This window comes from Emys orbicularis, chromosome 4, assembly GCF_028017835.1.
Source record: "Emys orbicularis isolate rEmyOrb1 chromosome 4, rEmyOrb1.hap1, whole genome shotgun sequence".
Taxonomy (NCBI): domain Eukaryota; kingdom Metazoa; phylum Chordata; order Testudines; family Emydidae; genus Emys; species Emys orbicularis.
Genome location: NC_088686.1, coordinates 83,865,558 through 83,889,307, shown reverse-complemented (window position 1 = coordinate 83,889,307; position 23,750 = coordinate 83,865,558). Strand labels below are relative to the sequence as shown.

At 45.0% G+C, this 23,750-nt stretch overlaps 1 protein-coding gene across 1 annotated transcript in view; it reads left to right on the top strand.

The window, feature by feature from the left end:
• The first annotated feature begins 17,030 nt into the window (after positions 1-17,030).
• CD44 (CD44 molecule (IN blood group)) overlaps positions 17,031-23,750 on the top strand; it is a 152,641-nt gene continuing 145,921 nt past the window's right edge. Inside the window, exon 1 of the mRNA XM_065403321.1 lies at positions 17,031-17,229. Coding sequence (XP_065259393.1) covers positions 17,031-17,229 — 199 coding nt within the window. The remainder of the gene's footprint in view (positions 17,230-23,750) is intronic.

The following is a 23,750-nucleotide window of genomic DNA, read 5'->3' as shown; positions in this document are numbered from 1 at the left end:
GGTGCCGGCAAACGTGGGACTGCATTGCTAAACAGCAGCAGCAGATTACTGCCTTTTGGCGGTAGACGGTGCAGCATGAGTAGTAGCCTTCATCGGCGCTCGGGATGCTGGTAGCTGTGGGGCTGGCAGCCGTAGGGCTGCATTGCACCAGCCCCTTGCCTTTTGGCAGTAGATGGTTTATTACGACTGGTAACCGTCCTGTCAGTATTGTCTGCTGAGCATCCAGAAGAGGCCGAGGGCGATCTGGGTGCTCAGCAGATCTGAAAGAAGAGCTTTCCTCAGGTCTGAAAGCAAGTAAATTTACAGGTTGCCTGAAATGCTCATAGATGTCCTCGTTGGACAATGATGGTTACCAGTCGTAGTATACTATTTGCTGCCAAGTATTGTCTGCTAAGCACCCAGAAAAGGCCGAGGGCGATCTGGGTGCTGGCAGACAATACTTGCCTTTAACCGTCCTCGTTGGACAATGATGGTTACCAGTCGTAGTATACTATTTGCTGCCAAGTATTGGCTGCCAAGCACCCAGAAAATGCCGAGGGCTATCAGTCATGCTGCACTGTCGTCTTAAGATGTAAAAAATAGATTTGTGTTTTATTCATTTCCTTCCCCCCTCCCTCCGTCAAATCAACGGCCCGCTAAACCCAGGCTTAGGAGTTCAATCTCTGGGGGGCATTCTGTGTGACAGTTGTTTGTATTTCTCCCTGATGCACAGCCACCTTTCTTGATTTTAATTCCCTGTACCTGTACGCCATGTCGTCACTCGCCCGCCCCTCCCTCCCTCCCTCCCTCCCCTGGTCTTTAGATACTAGTTTCGCGCCTTTTTTCAGACAAGACGCCATAGCTAGCACTGGGATCATGGAGCCCGCTCAGATCACCGCGGCAATTATGAGCACTATGAACACCACGCGCATTGTCCTGGAGTATATGCAGAGCCTGGACATGCCAAAGCAAAACCAGGAGGACCAGCTGAGGAGGAGGAGGCGATTGCAGCGCGGCGACGATAGTGATGAGGAAATTGACATGGACCTCTCACAAGGCACAGGCCCCAGCAATGTGGAAATCATGGTGTTACTGGGGCAGGTTCATGCCATGGAACGCCGATTCTGGGCCCGGGAAACAAGCACAGACTGGTGGGACCGCATCGTGTTGCAGGTCTGGGACGATTCCCAGTGGCTGCGAAACTTTCGCATGCGTAAGGGCACTTTCATGGAACTTTGTGACTTGCTTTCCCCTGCCCTGAAGCGCCAGAATACCAAGATGAGAGCAGCCCTCACAGTTGAGAAGCGAGTGGCAATAGCCCTGTGGAAGCTTGCAACGCCAGACAGCTACCGGTCAGTCGGGAATCAATTTGGAGTGGGCAAATCTACTGTGGGGGCTGCTGTGATCCAAGTTGCCAGGGCAATGAGAGGCCTGGTGATATCAAGGGTAGTGACTCTGGGAAACGTGCAGGACATAGTGGATGGCTTTGCTGCAATGGGATTCCCAAACTGTGGTGGGGCGATAGACGGAACCCATATCCCTATCTTGGCACCGGCGCACCAAGCCACCGAGTACATAAACCGCAAGGGGTACTTTTCAATGCTGCTGCAAGCCCTGGTGGATCACAAGGGACGTTTCACCGACATCAACGTGGGCTGGCCGGGAAGGGTACATGATGCTCGCGTCTTCAGGCACTCTCTTCTGTTTCGAAAGCTGGAGGAAGGGACTTTCTTCCTGGACCAGAAAATAACCATTGGGGATGTTGAAATGCCTATCGTGATCCTTGGGGACCCAGCCTACCCCTTAATGCCATGGCTCATGAAGCCATACACAGGCAGCCTGGACAGGAGTCAGGACCTGTTCAACTACAGGCTGAGCAAGTGCCGAATGGTGGTGGAATGTGCATTTGGGCGTTTAAAAGCGCGCTGGCGCAGCTTACTGACTCGCTGTGACCTCAGCGAAAAGAATATCCCCATTGTTATTGCTACTTGCTGTGCGCTCCACAATATCTGTGAGAGTAAGGGGGAGACATTTATGGCGGGGTGGGAGGTAGAGGCAAATCGCCTGGCCGCTGATTACGCGCAGCCAGACACCAGGTCGGTTAGAGCAGCACAGCAGGGCGCGGTGCGCATCAGAGAGGCTTTGAAAACTAGTTTTGTGACTGGGCAGGATTTGGTGTGAAACTTCTGTTTGTTTCTCCTTGATGAAATCGCAGCCCCCCCCACGCACCCGGTTAACTCTACTACCCTGTAAACCAAGCACCCCAACCTCCCCTCCCCTCCCCTCTTCAAGCACCACTTGCAGAGGCAATAAAGTCATTGTTACTTCACATTCATGCATTCTTTATTAATTGAGCACACAACTAGGGGGATAATTGCAAAGGTAGCCCGGGATGGGTGGGGGAGGAGGGAAGCAGCACACAACTAGGGGGATAATTGCAAAGGTAGCCCGGGATGGGTGGGGGAGGAGGGAAGGAAAAGGACACACTGCACTTTAAAACTTTAAAACTTTAAAACTTATTGCTGTGGAAATCATCTAGGGTGGAGTGATTGGGTGGCCGGAGGCCCCCCCACCGTGTTCTTGGGCGTCTGGGTGAGGAGGCAATGGGACTTGGGGAGGAGGGCTGGTGGTTACAGAGGGGCTGTAGCGGTGGTCTCTGCTCCTGCTGTTGGTTACAGAGGGGCTGTAGCGGCGGTCTCTGCTCCTGCTGTTGGTTACAGAGGGGCTGTAGCGGCGGTCTCTGCTCCTGCTGTTGGTTACAGAGGGGCTGTAGCGGCGGTCTCTGCTCCTGCTGCCTTTCCTGCAGCTCAACCATATGCAGGAGCATATCACTTTGATGCTCCAGCAGCCGGAGCATCGACTCTTGCTTTATGAGTACAAGTTGACGCCACTTCTGCTCTTCAGCCCGCGTTTCAGCACGCAACCTCTGCTCTTCAGCCCGCGACTTCTCCTCTTCAGCCTGCCACCTCTCCTCTCGCTCATATTGGGCTTTTTTAAAATCAGTCATTGACTGCCTCCACGCATTCTGCTGTGCTCTGTCAGCGTGGGAGGCAGTCTGTAGTTCAGTGAACATTTCGTCACGCGTCCTTCGCTTCCTTCTTCGAATATTCACTAGCCTCTGTGAAGGTGAAACATTTGCAGCTGGTGGAGGAGAAGGGAGAGTTGTTTAAAAAAGATACATTTTTGAGAACAATGGATACACTCTTTCACGTTAGATTTTGCTGTTCACATCACACAGCACATGTGCTTTCGTTACAAGGTCGCATTTTTCCTCTTGGCCTGCCGGTTTGGTGTGAGAGATCACTCACGCAGTGCCAGGCCACAGATTTCAGCTTGCAGGCAGCCATGGTAAGACACAGTCTTTTGGCTTTTTTAACCTTGTTAACAAGTGGGGATGGTTTAAAACAGTACTGCTCTCATTAACCATACCAAGCACCCGTTGGGTTGGCCATTTAAAATGGGTTTGCAATGTAAAAGGAGGGGCTGCGGTTTCAGGTTTAACATGCAGCACAAACCCAACTAACTACCCTCCCCCCCACACCCAATTCTCTGGGATGGTCACTTCACCCCTCCCCCCCACCGCGTGGTTAACAGCGGGGAATATTTCTGTTCAGCAGAGCAGGAAGGGGCACCTCTGAATGTCCCCTTAATAAAATCGCCCCATTTCAACCAGGTGACCGTGAATGATATCACTCTCCTGAGGATAACAAAGAGCGATAAGGAATGGATGTTGTCTGCATGCCAGCAAACACCGGGACCATACGCTGCCATGCTTTGTTATGCAATGATTCCAGACTACGTGCTACTGGCCTGGCGTGGTAAAGTGTCCTACCATGGCGGACGGGATAAGGCAGCCCTCCCCAGAAACCTTTTGCAAAGGCTTTGGGAGTACATGAAGGAGAGCTTTCTGGAGATGTCCCTGGAGGATTTCCGCTCCATCCCCATACACGTTAACAGACTTTTCCAGTAGCTGTACTGGCCGCGATTGCCAGGGCAAATTAATCATTAATCATTAAACACGCTTGTTTTTAAACCATGTGTAATATTTACAAAGGTACACTCACCAGAGGTCCCCTGTGTGCCCACAGGGTCTTGGGTGAGTTCGGGGGTTACTGGTTCCAGGTCCAGGGTGACAAACATATCCTGGCTGTTGGGGAAACTGGTTTCTCCGCTTCCTTGCTGCTGTGAGCTATCTATGATGTTCTCTCCATCCTCATCTTCCTCGTCCGCCGAACCCGCTTCCCTGTCTCCAGAGAGGGACTGATAGCACACGCTTGGGCTACTGGTGGCTGCACCCCCTAGAATGGCATGCAGCTCCTCGTAGTAGCGGCATGTTTGCGGCTCAGCCCCGGACCTTCCGTTTGCGTCTCTGGCTTTGTGGTAGGCTTGCCTTAGCTCCTTAATTTTCACGCGGCACTGCTATGCGTCCCTGTTATGGCCTCTGTCCTTCATGGCCTTGGAGATCTTTTCTAATGTTTTGCCATTTCTTTTACTGTTTCGGAGTTCGGCCAGCACTGCTTCATCTCCCCAGATGGCGATCAGATCCCGTACCTCCCGTTCGGTCCAGGCTGGAGCTCTTTTGCGATCCTGGGACTGGGACTGGGACTCCATCACGGTTACCTGTGCTGATGAGCTCTGCATGGTCACCTGTGCTCTCCACGCTGAGCAAACAGGAAATGAAATTCAAACATTCGCGGGGCTTTTCCTGTCTACCTGGCCAGTGCATCTGAGATGAGAGTGCTGTCCAGAGCGGTCACAATGAAGCACTGTGGGATAGCTCCCGGAGGCCACTAATGTCGAATTCCGTCCTCACTACCCAATTCCGACCCCCATAAGGCCGATTTTATCGCTAATCCCCTCGTCGAGGTGGTGTAAAGAAACCGGTTTAAAGGGCCCTTTAAGTCGAAAGAAAGGGCTTCGTCGTGTAAACGTGTCCAGGCTTAAGTCGACTTAACGCAGCTAAAGTCGACCTAAACTCGTAGTGTAGACCAGGCCTATGAAATTTTAGTTTGTACTGACTTTGCTAGTGCTTTTATGTAGCCTGTTGTAAAACTAGGCAAATATCTAGATGACTTGATGTACCCCCTCGAAGACCACTGTGTACCCCCAGGGGTACACATACTCTTGATTGAGAACCACTGCTGTAAATAATAAGAGTGACCAAATTACAAAACAGTGGCTGAGTCAGGTTCATGGCAGCAGATCATCTTATGTAATGTGGAGAACCTTTGAATACAGCAGGGAATGCCCTAAATAAATCTTATGAAATTAGGATTGAGACAGAGGTTGTCTCAGTCATTACTTTCTCCAGAATTTTGTTTTCTAACTAGTCTAAAATCGATTCTGAATGGATTGGTAAACTCTTAAGGCCAGGGATTGTCTCACTCTGTGTGTACAGTACCTGGAACAATGGGGCATCTAGATACCACTGAAATAACGAATAATGGACATCTGCAATGTACTATCAATTTTTTGGAACTAACTAGGCTACTATCAACAAAAATGGAAATTGCCTTTTTTTAAATTTAAAGATTAACATATTTAACAACAATAATAATGGGTAAAATGTATTTCCTCCACAGAGACTGTAATTTTCTTCACTGTTGGCAGGAAGAAAGAGAAATTAGGATAGGAAGACAGTAATTCTGCACTGAAATCAAGGAGAAAAGCACTAGATTTATCAATGTTTAGGTAAGTTGCAATTGATTATTTAGGTAAATGTAGATTTTGTTTTATTCTGACTTGTATCTCTTTCTTACATTGCCAGAGTACATCTTGGTTTTTCAGATTAATATATATAACCCCCTTACCCACCTTTCCATTCCTGAACAGAATGTCTTTGCTTTCTTTCCATCTTCCTTGTTTTGTACTCCTGTGCTCCCAGACCAGACTTCACCCACAGACCATCCCATTTATCACCTTGACATAAGCACTCTATCCCACGTACCCTTTGGGGAAGTGGCCTGCTCTGAATGAAAGGGTTGAAGTACAGAAATGGCAACCTCCATGGAATAAGATCAGCTATCTTTAGCCATAATAACATTCAAATTAGTATTTCTTAAGTAAATTAATTTGCTAAAATTCTTGTAATGTTCTTGGATCCTCTTGCTGAATAGTGTAGGCATGCCATATTAAAGCATTTCTTTCCACTTCTATTATCCATCACACAATTCTCCCACATCCACTTGCAGAGCAATAATTGCTAAATATACCAAAGAGAAGTTATATTCTAGCACACAAGGGCAACTAAACTTCTTGAGCCAGATCCTCAGCTGTTTTCTTTTGACTTGTAGTCACATTTCTAATACTTTGACAAATTGTACGTGACCTGCAGATAAAAGGGACATGCACAACCTTTCAGATTACTGTGCTCCTGGCTGACAGATGCCTTGTGCACACAGATGTCAGGAATCAGCTTCCAAGTCACCATCTCAATATGAGAAGCAAAGGATTTGCTGAGACAATCACTCCATTTGATTAGCTTTCCAATAGATTTTTTGCCATTTAGAGCAGTGAACTTGAGTTCAGCAAAGTAGAAGTTGCAAAGTGATAAAGTAGAGACACTTTAATCTGCACTTCTGATTAAATCTGGTTCAATCTGCAGTATCAACCACACTGTAATCTGTAGTTTGAAGGTTTTGAAACATGTTTCAGAGAGGAGGAAAGTGCTGTCAGATCATTTCTGGCACAAGACGGAATGTTTATACAAACACTCTCTAGCATCATAAAAGAAGGCTTCCAGGTAAATCCAAGATGCAAGTAAAGCCCATCCCAGATATACAATTACGATGGCTAAAAGTGACTCATCCTGACAGATAGAAACATATATTTATATATGTCTTTGAAATCAGCAACTAAACAAAAAGGTAATTGCTGCCACAATTATACATGATGCACCACTAATAATAAATTAAAAGTGTCACGGTCCAGTTTCTGGTTTCAGATCAAACTCATTAAGCCAAGCAGAAGATTGGATCTCACCGAGCCTGCTTTTAGAGAAGAAAAATTAAGCAATGATTCATAGTGTAAACCCATTACATAAGAGGAAAAAAGGTGGTGGTGGTGAGAGGGAAAACCACCAGGAGCATGTGAAAAAACGTACTTAAATTTTATATGAACAGATCAGTGTCTTTAATAAATTAATAAAAAGGAATATCCTATATCTACAGTGATCACATGCATATAAGGATCTTTTTGCAGTTGATGACATTAGAAATACCAGTTCAGGGACACTTGTAAATAATTTTCTTGATCACTGTAAAAGTCAGACTTTTCAAACTCTTCCCCATATAGCCCACAACTGAAGGTTTTGTAAGTATCTTTTCAAATGATCACAAGGATTGCTACTGTTGTTTGTATTGTGATAACATCCAAGAGCCCAGTGAAGATCATGGCCCCATTGTCCTATGTCCTGAACAGACATTTAGAAATATATGGTCTCTGCCTCTATGGGTCCATATGGGTCCTTTTTTATAAAGAAATATTCAATCTGACTACAAACCAAGAAAAATGAGACTTTCCTGTACCGGAATATGGAATTTTACTAGTATAGATTACTGGAAACATTATCTATATAACTCTCGTTCCAACTCTCAGTTCTATGTCTCTCCCAAATACTGAAGGAGACAAGGATGTTCAGATGCCAAATTTGTCTTTAATAAGTAGTAGGCCCACCCCACATAGATATGATATCAAAAGAACAATAAGATATGCTGGTCCATGTTGATGTTGACTAACGCAGTTCAACGACTGTTTATTTCTTCTTAAATCAGAAGCAATAATGTGGCATCATCAAAAAGACATTTTGTCTAAAATATTCTAGCAAATGAAATGCCATATATGGGACTTCCTCATGGAATCTCTGTCACAGCTGTATGTATAAGCTTGGTAGAATTACAATTTTATTTTTGTATAATTTTGATTGATATCAATGTTTATTTTTAAGCATTTTTTATTTTTATTCGTTTAAATTTAAACAGTTGCGGGAAATTATGGGGGTCAGACAATAATCAAGTAATGACAGTAGATGTTGAGATTCAAAAAGTTAAAGTTCTATAACCATTAAAACAGAAATGGTCAACATCACATGTTAAAATATACAAAGTAAACAGCCTTAAATCAAACTCTAATAAATTTTCAAGCAGCACTTTTCTTACTTTGCCTATCTGTAAATTTTGATTCTTATAGATGGAAATATATTTTTGTTGGTCTGCGAGTGTATGGTGAAGTAGACGATTATCCACATTTACCAATAAGAACCTAATCCTTTCAACTAAGTGTGTATATGTATAATAATTAATAAATATGTGGTAAAAATGATCCAACGTGGGCACCTAATCCATATTTAGGTACCTATATGAATGGCCTGATTTGTAGAGGTGCTGAGCACCTGAAGTTCTTATTAACTTTGGGGCTGCCTCGGAGCACATGCTGGGGATCAGGGCAGATTTTCAATAGCAGGAGGAGCAGCTGCAGTGGGAGCATGTGCCAAGGACTGGGGAAGGTTATCAGAAGCAGCCATGTAGATCACTTGGGTAGCACTTCCCAGGGATCAAGGAGGGTTCTGGTACTGCGATGGGGAAGTGAGTTGACAGATGACTCCAGACAAAGATCTGTCAGCCTTGTCTCTCTATTGTTGGAAACATGCCTTGAGCCCCAGAACAGAATGGCCACCTATTACAGCCGGTCTGTAATCTGGCTCATTCTGTAAGGGCGAATGTTCCCACAGCAACCTTAACTCTAGCCCTTGTGAGCATGCATCACAATAAGGTCTTTGGAATCTCTTATATGGACTCTATTGACTGCATCTCTACACTGCGATCAACAGGGTAGGAATGAAACTATTCATTGCCATGGCTGGCATCATTCAAGTCTCCAGTCAAGAAAATTTGTGTCTGGGATGCCCGCCAGTGTCTTTTCAGCGTGGCTTGGTGGAAAACAACGATGCCTTGAATACGATGTGTTTTAACAAAAAATAAAATGCTTTCAGTGCTAAAGAAAATGCCTTTGAGTTTGTTCCCCCTTCCCTCCTTGCAAAGTGTCTTCAGTGTACGACTGCTGCAACCCAACATTGTCACATTGTACAGCATTGTGCAAGGTCGCTTTGATGTGATTCAAGCAAAAGGAAGCCGTGTGGCTATGGAGTCTAGATTTTCAATCTAGACTGGAGGCCTTGTTATTGTAGCTTTACTTTTGTGAACAGTTCATTGCTTTGGTGCCTTGTACACAGTGCATTAGGCACAGATATTGGGCTGGGTGAAGCTGCAGAAAGTTTTCTAAAGCTTCCTTGTTCTCTTAGCCAAGCATGTGCTACTTATTCCAGATTTTGTGGATCTGTCCCTGTAGGAGATTGGGCAGACATAGACTCCTGGGAGTCCCAGGTTCAAATCCCAGGAGAGTCAACTAAAATCTTTATCTGTGTGAGGTAGTAAAGTATTCCAGGCAGTTGACTTTGTTTGGAGTCTTTTGAGTGAAACCATTAAAAACTGAAATCCTGCCTTCTTTTAGGGGACACTAAGGGCCAGATTCTGACAAGGCCCTGCATGGATCCAGCAAGGTGGGAAAGGACACAAAGAACTTTGACTGGTTGGAATCTGGTTGGAGAGTGTAGGGTCTGCCTCTTAGTGCACACATGGATGCTGGGTTTCTGCAGGGTGGGAGGCAAATATAGACTGCAAGGGGTATGGCTCCATCCACCTCCACATAGGCCAGCAGCTGGGGAGAATATACTGCATTCTTTTTAAGAGTAGTGTAATTGCTGTGCACTGCCTTAGACAGCCAAAATTCTTCTTAGGGATGTTAGATGCTGCGTGACTCCCTGATGCACCTGATGGCACCTACAGCACAATCTAGTCTTAATGGCTTTCATAGCTAAAGCTGCTTAAATGAGTAGCTAGCCCACAGTACCATGGATTGACTCTGATGCTATAGCACTAGTAACTCATCTAAGAGCCTCGTGCTCTTGATCAAAATATTCACTGCCCACACTGTTGTTCAGTGTACTATGCACCAGCTGGTTGCTAACCATCATCTGGAGGTGGCTGTAATTCAGTAGTTCCATCTAGATGCCAGAGCAATTTCATTCAATCCTAAAACTTAGAAGGTCCAAACCCATTAACCAGTAGTCAGGGTCCTGGCCAATACACCAGTTCCATAATGAGATTTCTATGGCTTTTTAGTTGGGAACAGACATATCTCATCATCTTTCTTTACACAGGAGTCTGTCTTGTCAGGATTGTTAGAAACAGGATAATTGTGGAGAAAAGGCTTTCTTTACAATAGTTAAATACACATTATACATTATCCTTGGGGGAGCAGTGTTTATGTCCAGTGGTGTATTGGTCACTTGAGATCTTTAAAGACAGTTGTGACTTGCAAAAGCACATTTCTGCAGTTAATGTCATTGTTTATAATCAGTCTGGCAGACTTTTAAGTGGAGTCATTCCCCTGGCATTCAGATGGATTATTCCACTGCTTTTGCTTCAGCCAAACAAATTCAGTTTAATTTACTATACATTAAGCTCAAGTTTCTGAGATATACATAATTTATGGTGGAGACTGTTGTAAAACTGCCTGCCCTGCAGGCAGGAGGGCTATGGGGACAGGAAGAGGAGAGAGACAGATTCCCAGGAATCCTGCAGGGAGTTTTAAGGAATCTGCAAATCAATTTATCGAGGAGAGATGTGTTACATTTATAACTGAAAACAGCAAATTAAGAGCAATCTCCGTTTAACTGCTGGAGTGCTGCCAAATGATATGCCTGAAGAGTGAGGGCAAATCACAATTCAGGCACTGACACAGATATCAGAAAAAACACTTGGGGTGCTTATGTTCCAATACACTGGGAAAGAGGCCTGAGTCAAAACTGTGAATCCAAATATCCCATATGTTTGGGATTTGTACCAAGAACTGAACTTCACAGCCACCCTTTTTCTCTTCTGTATAAGAGGAGTGAGCCAAAACTCTAAATCTTAATTACCCCACACTTTGGGAAAGTCTGACTCTGGATCCAATCTTTGCGCCTTGGGCCCTTCTCTGTATCACACTGACATTCCAGTCTGTTGCCTTTAAATCAACACTGTCTCCTTCTTTTGTGGCACTGAATAAGCTACAGCAGAAAGCAGCAGCAAAGCATTTAACAGAAGGCAAAGCTTACCACTGCCATTTGATAAAAGACTACAGTAATGGATGGTCCTCAACTCTACAGCCTACAACAGTATTCCAGGGCCCTTACTGGAGTCCTGTTTTTAGTAAAGACAGTTGTTAGTGTCATGACAGACTCTGTGGCAGAATCACTGTGAGAGCACTGGTATTATCTCCTGGATGTCTGTAGCATGCTGCTGGGTATACCACTCTCTCCGAGGCAAGCGCTATAGGTGCTGTAAGCACTAAGCCATTATGGCTCCAGCCTTCGGTGGGTTCCCATGAACACTCACCGAGTGAGATGAAGAACAAAGGATTGCTTTATTAGGGCTCCAGAAATAAATGCCGCAGTTACCCTGGGAACAATGGCTTTAAGCTACAAACTAAAGATGAAGCAATAGTTCCTAAGTCAGTCCCTAGGGGCAGTCCAGTACAGCGGTATGAAGGTGTGGCTCCTCTGGCCTAGTGCCAGAGCTACTCGCTTCAGGTCACCCTTCTCCTGGAGGCAGTCACACACTGGTTTGCAGATCCCTTGGCCTGAGATCCTGTCTTGTTCAGGTCTAAGAACAAGGCCTCCCTGTTTACAGGTTGCTCCCCAGAATCTACCTGTCATGGCTACTGCTGACCACCTTGCCAACCACAGGCTGCTTCCCAGCCCAGCTCTCAGCATTGCAGTCCCAACTCCCAACCTGCCTGGCCTTCTCTTCACAACCTGCTCCCCAGCTGCTCCCTTTAGCTGGCTGTTCCAGCTTTCATGTAGCCTCCAGCTCCCTCCTGAACCAGGTCCCCTCTGAACTTTGGCAGTAATTCTATTTCCTGTGCTCTGCAGACTAAGGCATTTGACTGGCTAGATGTTGTATTGGAGGTCAATATAGCAGTCAGTCAGGAGCTTGTAGGTTTATTACAGTACAAAACACTTCTCCTGGACTGATCAATGCAATATTGCTGAAGGCACTACTGAAGGCTGTCAGCAGAGGGTGTCCTTTTTTGTAGGTATGGGTATGAAAGAACTCTTCAGGAGAAACAGTGCCCTTGTCATTGTGCTCAAGTAAGCATTTGTGAAGATATATATTCACAAAAGAGACTCCAGATTGACTAGAAGATGCGTGGAGAGAGAGGTGTGGGGAGTAAGCCTGATGGGCTGGTTGCATAGGGCAAAAAATTCTTTACCTAAAGGAGAAAAGTCCAAAATTACGGGGTTGAAAGGACATATATCCTCCATAGCTTTAGCTGGGGCTGAATACAGAAGACTGTTTAAGGGGCAGTTCTTTCAGGGATCACATTCCGTCTGTGCTCCACCATCTACACTGAGGTCCACTTCCAATGTCAGATGTTGGTTTTAACTTTAAAATACCTAAATGGTTTGGGTACTGAGTATCATCTCTCTGCCCATGGGAACCTGCAGTAGCTGAGATCTGCTGAGGTAATAAGCAACAGAGGGTCCTGTGGCACCTTTAAGACTAACAGAAGTATTGGGAGCATAAGCTTTCGTGGGTAAGAACCTGACACCATGCTGAGGTAATAATAGCTCCTAGATTTAATCAGGAGTGGTTGGAGGCAGAGAGTTAGGTGAGGGGTGGAGTTTACTTCTCTGGTCCACTCTGGTGACCTTCAGTATGTGCTCCAAAGCTTATCTGTTCTGACAGCCATTTCCTGGCTGTGGGGAAGTGGACAAAGAGGATGTGTAGAAGGATGGGGCTGATGGGAGGTTTTTACAGGCACAGTTACAAAAGTAGATGCTGATGTTGGTTCCCTCAGTTTTTGAGTACCCAGCTTGAGATGCCTGTGGCCTGATTTTCAGGCGTTCGTGCACCAGCAGCACCGTTAGAGTCATTTGGAGTTGTGAGGGCCCAGCATCGCTCAAAATTAGGCTCTGGGTTTCTCAAACTGGCAACCCAAACCCAGAGGTACCCAAAATGTGTGTAAAATTTGGGCCTTAGTTTTTGGGAGTTTCTTAGATTTGGGGAATGGGGTCTTACTCATTTTTATGAATTCATTTTTTGTTCTTGGGGAATTGCATCTGGACATTTTTATGACTAGAAAAAGCCAGATAAAACGAATAACCATGTTTTTGAACATTTTTTATAGCTGTCCATGTCAGACTTACACTGCCTCCAACTCTGGAGTTAGCGGAGCTGAAAAGGAGCAGGTGGTTGACGTTAATAATGATGTCATAAGTGCACAGCTGCAAAAAAAAATTTTTACTTTCAAGGATTGGATTGCTCCCAGATCACAGTTCATGTGGCTATTATATGCAGTGCCTGTTTAGTCCCCAAAGTGCATTTGTTCTGCTTAAATAAAAACTCCACTCCACTGGCAAAGACCAGTGTATAACATGAACAAATATATCCTGTCCTTACTTTCAAGCCAAGAGTGTATAGGCAGCCACATGCCTGTACTCCAGGTTGTACAGCATATCCTGATGAGAGGGGCATGTTTGTTTTGTTTGTTCATCTTCTCATTTTCACTCTCCTATCTAATTGCACCCATTGGGCTACTGATCACAATTTTTGTCGTGGCGGGTCTGCTTTGGGAGATTCTAGGGACGCAGATGATGGGCGGGGATGAGGGCGGGGGGGAAGGAGACAGGAGGGCTGATCTGTTTCAGATTTCTTATACCTATGTAAAATTCATTGGTATTGTGTTCACTCCTTACTGATCCCTCCAGACTTCTAATGGACATGCTATACTGTGTCACAGGTGCTCAAAGTATCTTCTGCAAGGCTGAGAACTTTCCTTGTCACTTTCTCTGTCCAGAAAGATAAAATAACCTCTGACTTTCTGTTTCTATAGATCTCTAGATTCTTTGGAAAACCCATTTTATTTTATGCTTTTCACACTGATTTTTCAGCTGATGCCTCCCATCATTTGACAATGAACTTGGCTGTTATACCAAATAAGCAACCATCTTCCTGCTCACAAAGCATCCTTCAGCTTTGGGCTTCATGGGCACCTGTGAGCCTAAGAAAGTCCAGACTTGCTCTGTGACATCTCCTCTTTTTTAATATAATCTCTCTATCTCAGTGTTTATACCATGCCTGTCACTGTGCTGTCTCTCCCCAGCCTCACTTCTTCACAGAATAGTTTTCAGTGGGCATGACTGATTGATTGACCTGAGCTGAAAAGTCCAAGAGCAGTTTGTCTGGTATTTTGGTTTGGCCCATTGTAGCGTTAAGGGTCAGGAGCAAAATTCCGATCTGGACACATCTCTAAGTGACTGATATCAGATCAGAAATGAAGACTTGTGTGTTGTGTCCTACCAACAAGGGGCAACATTTTCAGTGGCACCTAAGTGAGTCAGAAGCCCAAAAGTCTTATTGAAAGTCAATGAGAGTGAGGCCTGGTCTACTATTTTTATTAGATCAACCCAGCTACATCACTCAGGACTGTGAAAAATTTCACACCCTGTGCGATGCAATTAGGTCGACCTAACTCTGATATTCATTTGGCTAAGTCAATGGAGGAATTCTTCTGTTGACCTAGCTACCAACTCTTGGAGAGATGGATTAACTACACTGATAGAAAAAACCCTTCCATCTACACTATGGTTCTACAGCGGCACAGCTTTAGTATAGACGTAACCTATGTCACTTTTGAAAATGGGACTTAGGTTCCTAAGTCATTTGGGCACTTTTGAAAATTTTGTCATAGGAGCCTGGATCAATACACTCAGTATTAAGATAATGAACCAGGAGCATTACTCACTACATTTATCTTGCCTGATGGTCTGCATTGATGTGATTAAACACACCCAGAGAGTCCTGTCCCAGAATAAACTGTGCCTTGTGCAGCAGCTGAATGGATTCTTTGAAGGCTGTCTCTGCTATGATTGTTTCAAAGTCCTGGTTTGGATCTGAACTAGGATCGTTCCAAGACATTACCATAAATAGAGCTCGACTCTTTTACAGAAAAGCTTTTTTTCACACAACAAATGGGTTATTATAACCCCGATTGCATTTTGCCCATCACAATGTATTGAAACTATATTGGACTTGCACTGTATTTTGCTCAGTAGTGTCCCCTTGTGATAAAGGAGAGACAGGACTCGTGTAAAAAAACGGGCACAGCTGGGCACAAATAGATCCTGCAGCTCTCTGGCTTGCAAGCTCCCAGCATATTTACATACCTTGTGCAGCACAATGTTACCTCACAGGATCTGTCTAAATCCTGGCCCAGACTTTACTGTGTTGGAATGGCTCGCTGACTGCACTGTCCACGGGAAAGACACTTTCAGGAGATTTAAGTTCACTGGTACGGGGTAGCAATGTGCAGTATGGCTTTAGATGGAACTCTTCCTCAAAGTTTTGGATTTTTGGCTCACCACCCCCGTCCAGTTCCCTTGTACAATTACCATCTCTGTGAGAGCAGAGCTGAAACGAGCACTAGGTTGGAAATAGGGCAGTGAGACCTGCCTGAACTTGTGTCCATAAGTGTTGGATCAGGACCTAGCAGGTTTTGTTTGTACATTGTTGCAGAAGCCATACCAGGAAGTGAGAAAATACAGGCATTGCCTCCCCTGGGCAGGTCACTTCTCAGCAGCCTGTGGAACTGGAGGGGGTTTGGAACTCTAGGGCTGACAAGTCCAAACTAGCCTTTTGGAACCAATTGAAGTCTTGCAGTGCTGACCCCAGAGTTTTTTATTGTGTTTATTCACTGTGGTATGATTGAGGTAGCACTAGGAAGTGATTAAACAAGAAAACACCCTGGTTGACAAACATTCTGCTGAACACACTCCCTTTTCCTGGGATTATTTACCCTTGTGCCTTACATGTCGATATACACTCCGTTAGAATGTACTGTATATACTCATCCTGACCATTCTACCTCACTGGCAGTTTGAAAAATAGCACTGGGTTAATGGTATTTACAATAGCAGCAGCTTGGAAAGCCCACCTGGTGGTGAGCCAGCTAGCTAATTAAACTCCATGCTGGGAAAAATATGAAGGACTTTAATTAGTGCTCACAAAATTTGAAGGCAGCCAGTCAGAAAAATTTCATTACTGAAGATACAGGGTATACCTCATCAAAATGGCATTGTTTACCCACATTGCTTGTCTTACTCTTACCCTTTCTCTCCTCCCTGTCTCTCTACTATTCCTTCTTCTCTTGATCTTTCCCACTCTTTTCTTTCTATTTTCTCTCCTTCTGTCTCATTTCTTTTCTCTTTCTTTGTTTCTGCTGTAGCTGTTTTCAAGGCCTGGTCTACACTACAAACGTAGGTCGACATAAGCCGCATTAAGTTGATCTAATAATGTATGTGTCTACACTACTGAGTCCCTTCCACCAACCTAGGTGGCCTGTAAAGTCGACTTCTGTACTCCACCTCCGTGAAAGGCATAGTGCTTGATTCGACATCCACAGGTTGACATGGGGATAGTGTAGACGCTGCATTGTGTAATTCAAATGAATTGGCCTCCAGGAGGTGTCCCATAGTACTCTGCTGTGACTGCTCTGGAGAGCAATTTCAACTCCACTGCACGTCAGCCAGGTACACAGGAAAAAGCAGCTCCCCTGTTAAAGCCCTGGGAACTTCTGAATTTTCATTTCCTGTTTGAACAGCATGGAGAGCTCACCAGCACAGCTGATCATGGAGACTCAAGGCCATAAAGACGCTCCAGCATGGAGTACACGGGAGGTGGTGGATCTTATTGCTGTGTGGGGAGAAGACTCTCTGCAGGCAGAGCTCCGAACCAGCAGAAGAAACACTGACATCTATGCCAAATTCGCACACAGCATGGGGGAGAAGGGCTACACCAGGGACACGCAGTAGTGCCACGTGAAAATAAAGGAGCTTCAGCAAGCATACCAGAAGACAAGGGAGGCGAACAGTCACTCTGGTTCTGCCCCACAGACATGCCACTGCTATGAGAAGCTGCTTGCGATTCTCGGCAGTGACCCCACCGCACTCCATGGACACCTCCCAGGAGCCCTGGGCGATCTCTAGCAACAACGAGGAGGACATTGTTGATGAGAAGGAGGAGAAGAATGAGAGGCAGGCGAGCAGAGGATCCATTCTCCCCGACAGCCAAGAACTCTTTTTAACCCTGGAGCCCGTCCCTTCACAGGACCAGTTGGCAGTGGAGTGTGACGCCGGGGAAGGCACCTCTGGTGAGTACACATTTCCAAACTGTAGGGGTTACATGGTATTATTTTTTATGTTTAATCTGAACAAAAAAGTAGGTGTAGTGCGTATTGGTGGCCATTCCAGCTATGCAGAGGGTGCTTTACGAAAAAGACAGTTTATGTGCACTGGGATGGCCCGGAAATCCTCCATGGAGATCTCCAGGAAGCTTTCATGGAGGTACTCTGCAATCCTTTGCAGAAGCTTTCTGGGAAGGGCTGCCTTGTTTTGTCCACCATGGTAGGACACTTTCCTGTCCCACTCCAGTATTAACTCTGCTGGCGTCATTGCAGTACACAGCATTGCAGCATAAAAACCAGGTCTGTACCCAGCCACTTGCAGCATCTGCTCCTTGCCGCCTCTGTTACCCTCAGGAGAGTGATATCACATAGGGTCACCTAGGGGAAATGGGGGGAAGTTTTGAATGCTAGCCCTTAAACCACAAACAATTCAACAAGTAATCCGTCCCCTGTTTGGTGAAATCTGGGTCACACAACTACGTTTTCTCAAATGTGCCATGATTGTAGTTGGAAGGGATCACCGTGTATTGCACGCAGCATTGAAAAAAGGGGGGTGGTGGCAGCTTCCTTCACCCCCCCCCCCAAAGCCGGTGCCACTTTTATAAAAAAAATTAACTGTTTGGGGGGTTTTACACTGGTGCCTGTCCTCAAGCACCATCCAGGTTGCTAGGGGAAAGGGGGCTTTTCTCAAGTTCCAACATATGTGATCCCAAGGAAGTCTTCACAAAAGCAGCAGCACAAGACCTCTCGCCCATGGCTTGTGGCCTTACTCACCATAGCTGGAGTAGCAAACCAACTCTTGCAATAGCCAGTGGTTGTGGTTATGTTGAGGCTTCCAGGGAAGCGTATTGAGGGGTGTTTTTTTTAAATTAACCTTACACCAGAAACAATGTATGCACTGTCAATGCTACCCTTGTGCTTTTCATTCCTTGCAGCTGAAACCTTGTCCATTGGCGCATTCTCCATACCGGGACGGAGATTCTCCCAGATTAGAAGGCAAAAAAAGAAGACTCAGGAGGACATGTTCAATGAGTTCGGTAGCCCTTGGACTCAACACCAGGGGGAGGGTACAAGGACCAGAAGGAGCCCATTCCTGAACCTTTGATTGCTATTGCAGTGCATCTGTAAGCCAGCTTTCCTTTTTTCTCCCCCCACGGTGTTATCAGCCCAGGTTATCTTACTTTCCTTTGCTGTCAGTGTGTATTTGTGTGCATAATAAAACTTAACAGATTGAGGAGAAAAGGCTCTTTATTCAACACACAATGGTTGGTGGGGGTGGAGTTTACAGGGGAGAAAATGCAATGGAGGGGTCAGGTTGGTAAGGAACAACACAGATAAGTGTCACATTACTGTGGCTCATTGCTGAAACTGGTTTTCAAAGCCTCACGGAGATGCAGAGCCCCTCGATATGCTCTTCTTATTGCCCTGGTGTCTGGCTGCTCAAAATTGGCTGCCAGGCGATCTGCCTCCACCCCCCACCCCAGCGGAAACTTTTCTCCCTTTGTTTCACAGATATTATGGAGCACACAGCAGGCAACAATTACAATGGGGATATTGCTTTCACAGAGGTCTAACCTAGTAAGCAAACAACACCGGCGACCTTTAAAACGTCCAAAGGCACATTCCACCACCATTCTGCACTTGCTTAGCCGATGGTTGAACTGGTCCTTACTGCTGTACAGGCTGCCTGTGCATGGCTTCATGAGCCATGGGAGCAAGGGGTAGGCTGGGTCTCCCAGGATCACGATTGGCATTTCAACAAGTCCCTGCTTGCAGCTTTCTGAACAGCCCTGTGTTCCTAAAGAAGCACATGCCATGCACCTTTCCTGACCATCCCACATTGATGTTGGTGAAATGGCCCCTGTGAGCCACCAGCACTTGCAACACCATTGAGAAGTATTCCTTTCAGTTTATGTTCTCTTTGGCAAGGTGGTCTGGTGCCAAGATAGGGATATGCGTTCCATATATTGCCCCACCACAGTTAGGGAACCCCATTGCAGCAAAACCTTAGCAGATGTCTGTTGATGGCCCTGCAAACTTGGATTACAACAGATCCCCTGGAAGATTTACCCACTCCAAATTGATGCCTCACTGACTGGTAGCAGTCTGGCATTCCAAGCTTCCACAGAGCTATCGCCACTCGCTTCTCCACTGTCAGAGCAGCTCTCATTTTAGTATTGATGCACTTCAGGGGTCGGTCCTGGGGCCGGTTTTGTTCAACATCTTTATTAATGATCTGGATGATGGGATGGATTGCACCCTCAGCAAGTTCGCAGATGACACTAAGCTGGGGGGAGAGGTAGCTACACTGGTGAGTACGGATAGGGTCGAGAGTGACCTAGACAAATTGGAGGATTGGGCCAAAAGAAATCTGATGAGGTTCAACAAGGACAAGTGCAGAGTCCTGCACTTAGGATGGAAGAATCCCATGCACCGCTACAGGCTGGGGATCGACTGCCTAAGCAGCAGGTCTGCAGAAAAGGACCTGGGGATTACAGTGGATGAGAAGCTGGATATAAGTCAGCAGTGTGCCCCTGTTGCCAAGAAGGCTAACAGCATATTGGGCTGCATTAATAGAAGCGTTGCCAGCAGATCGAGGGAAATGATTATTCCCCTCTATTTGGCACTGGTGAGGCCACATCTGGAGTATTGCTTCCAGTTTTGGGCCCCCACTACAGAAAGAATGTGGACAAATTGGAGAGAGTCCAGCGGAGGGCAACGAAAATGATCAGGGGGCTGGGGCACGAGGAGAGGCTGAGGCTTGTTTAGTCTGCAGAAGAGAAGAGTGAGGGGGGATTTGATAGCAGCCTTCAGCTACCTGAAGGGAGGGATTTCAAAGAGGATGGAGCTAGGCTGTTGTCAGTGGTGGCAGATGACAGAACAAGGAGCAATGGTCTCAAATTGCAGTGGGGGAGTTCTAGGTTGGATATTAGGAAACACTATTTCACTAGGAGGGTGGTGAAGCACTGGAATGAGTTACCTAGGGAGGTGGTGGAATCTCCATCCTTAGAGGTGTATAAGGCCCAGCTTGACAAAGTCCTGGCTGGGATGATTTAGATGGTGTTGGTCCTGCTTTGAGCAGGGGGTTGGATTAAATGACCTCCTGAGGTCTCTTCCACCCTAATCTTCTATGATTCAGGGCTGGGGAAAACTCTTCACACAGTTCCTGGAAAGTGGCCTTACGCATTCAAAGGTTCTGCAGCTACTGCTCTTCATCCCATAGCTGCATAACGATGCGGTCCCACCAGTCAGTGCTTGTTTCCCGGGCCCAGAAACGGCGCTCAACTGTGTCAAGGTGATGCATGACTGTCACCAGCATCTGCGATTTGCTTCGCTCTACGTCTTCCAGCAGGGTTGCTTGTGTGGCATCACATTGTTCCACACAGTGGCTCCTATATCGGCTGTGTAAATACTGTAGGATAAGGCGCGAGGTGTTTGTAATACTCACAACAACAGTTTACAGCTGAGCGGGGTCCATGCTTATCAAGTGCAGGTAACCCAGGCTTACAAAAAAAGGCATGAAAAGGCTTGGTTTGTTTTCCATTGATTTCAGGGAGGGGTGGAGAAAGGTAAGTGCATCATAGGAGGCTAACGCCATGTTCTCATAACCACCCACGCCAATGTTTTGGTCCTATAAGGCATTGCAAGCCCAACCAAACATTCCACTTGGCTACATGCACTGTGGGATAGCTACCCACAGTGCAATGCTCCATGCGTCGATACAAGCCCTGCTAGTGAGGATATACTCCACGGACACGAGCATAGTGTGAACACGCAAGACTGACTTGCTTATATCGGAGGCTCGATGTCGACTTACATGTCGACTTAACTTTGTGGTTTAGACATAGCCTTACTCACACATTCACAGTTCTCTGTCTCACTTCCTGCATTTCTCTCATCTTTCACACTTTTCTTTTCTCACTCATTTCTCCACTCCCTCTGTACTTACTCTCTCTCTCTCTCTCCTCTCCCTGCCGTATTTTAGGTTCCACCCAAATGCTCCCTGTCACTTTATAATAAACTGCATGTCTGTGGGTGAAATATGTGAGGGTTTGGAGTAAAACTCATGAGCTTTCATTCACAGCAGCTCTAATTATAACTCTCCCGGGCTTTTCTGCACTTTTAATAATGGCATTTTCGTGCAGTACTTTCCATGGATGATTAAACCAGGCAAATGTTCATTTTAAGCTTTATCCAAGTCAGACATCTGAGCAATATTTCAGCATTGTCCCTTCTGACGGAGAGGATCAGCTCACTCATGTTGCAAAGCTCAAGTAGTAGCCTGAATAGTTTCCACAACTTTATGATATAACATAACAAATGGCTCTTAGCCCTGTGCCTGAGGCCCAGCCAGATGAGTCACAGTAGAACAGTGGAATATAGCAGAGGAATTGGGAAAAGGGCTGCACAGTTAACTCAACGGTGGGAAAACTATCAATTTGACTAACTGCACTTTGCTTACCAAAAAAATCCCCTCTGCAGTATCAATTTAGATAGCCTCAACTTCTTGTGCAGTGCAGTGTTACTGCATGCAGTTCAACAGCTGCCATGCTCCACACCAGAGTTGGATGCACTTTAGTAACCGCAAACAGATACTTGCATATTATCATTCATATTAATTATAGTTTTGCAGATCAGTTTGTAAAAAGCTTTGTGTAATATGGCAGTGTAAATAATTATGTATTTCTAAAACACACCATCACTGCAGCATCCAGCCAGCAGAATTTAGTCATCTTCATGATCTGAGTTTATGGGAAGTAAGATTATGTTCTCTGTTTATCTTTTACAGTGGCGACTTCTGCTTTTTTTTTTTACTCGCTCAAGTAAATAACATGATTTCTCCTCCATTACATTAAAAGGCATTCCCTCCATTGTGGATTCTTGTGTATTTACTAGAACCAGACACAGTGGGCCAGAGCCTAAGCTGGGGTTAATTGGCATAACTCCATTGACTCCAGCTGAGAATCTGGCCCTGCATGTTTACACTTAACCACATATTGAAAGAACTCTATCACAGAGTCACCTAAAGAATTGGTCTTATTAATTAGGAGGATCATGGAAGTTTTTAACCAAAACCACATTTTACATCTTGAATAGTTTAAATGAAAAAAAAAAACCCTCTAGAAGACTTTAGGTTAATCATAACCTACAAAAATAGTTTTGGAAAAAGGGAAATCCCTGAAATGTGCCCATTTTGCATGCATGACGCATGTGCCGGCCCATCACATGTCTGTCTGGTGTGTCATCCCTAGATACTGTTGCTAGTTGTATTGTTTTTTTCTTTTTTTAATGTTCTTTGGGCTCTATGGTTAGTTCTTAAAAGAAAGCAATGTGTTGTCTGGTTGATATTTTTCATTCACTGATGTTCAGGAAATTGGGAAAGAGAATTTTCTTTAACCACTTTGAATGGGTGACTCATATCTGCCATTAAAAAAGACAACTGTGCTTCCCCAGCCCCAGCCCAGGCATTACTTTATAAGACTACTTATTATAACAGAGGCCTTATATGTTGAGCTGCTTCATGAAGACCCATCAGTTCTGGAATGCACTCCCCCACCCCAGTCCACCAGAGCCTGATTGCTAATCCTGCGGACAAGTGGTGCAGCTCTCTTTTTTGGGACATCTGAGGAACAGAATGGGATGAGGGTGGGATTGTCACGAAAGGGATTTGTTAATTGCAGCACAACGGAGTCAGAGGATGAATTAACTGTGGTTGTATGGCTTGGCATCAATGCCGTGTAATTGTTGATACTGCTTTGTTTAAAATAATGGAATGGGTCCCCAATGCCTAGAACAGATGTTCCAGATATGGACGTTTTCTTTTTTAAAAAAAACAACCAACCTTATATAAAGGCTATGTTGCCCTTTCTCCATTCAAACTTCCGCTTTTTTAGGTGTCCATTCATACAAATTGAGTCTAGGCCGAAATATAGGACCTTTGAGTGTGAGACAGTCCTTGTTTTCTTTAAATTTGACTGAAATAATTTTGGCAGGTTTTATTAAGGGTGACTGAAGATTTTTGTTTTTGTTAGAGCCTGAAGTTAAATTAAACAGATGATAATTGCTAGGATTGTTTTTTCCTTTTTTGAAGATTGGTGCTGCAATTAATATTTTTTTCAGAAATCCACTGAAAATTTAAAAAATAATTGTCAGAGGTTCAGATATTTTAGAATGCTCATTGATTTCATCCTCATTTATTTATTAATAGGCTTACATTCTTGTGTGTCATTCTCCTTCATACATTGGGAAAATACTTCTTACCTCCCTTACCACCAAAGCAATAACCAGGCTTTTCTCCATCACCAGAGCTTTGGCTTTGTATAAATATTCATGCAGAATACAAGTAATTTAGGATATTTTTTATCATTAAGGACTTTGTAAATATGAGTATGGTATAGACAAAATTAGGTCAATAGTCTGTCTAGGTACTCTTATGGCTCCCATCCCCATAGTGTCTGATCACTTCACAAAGACAGATGAATTTATCC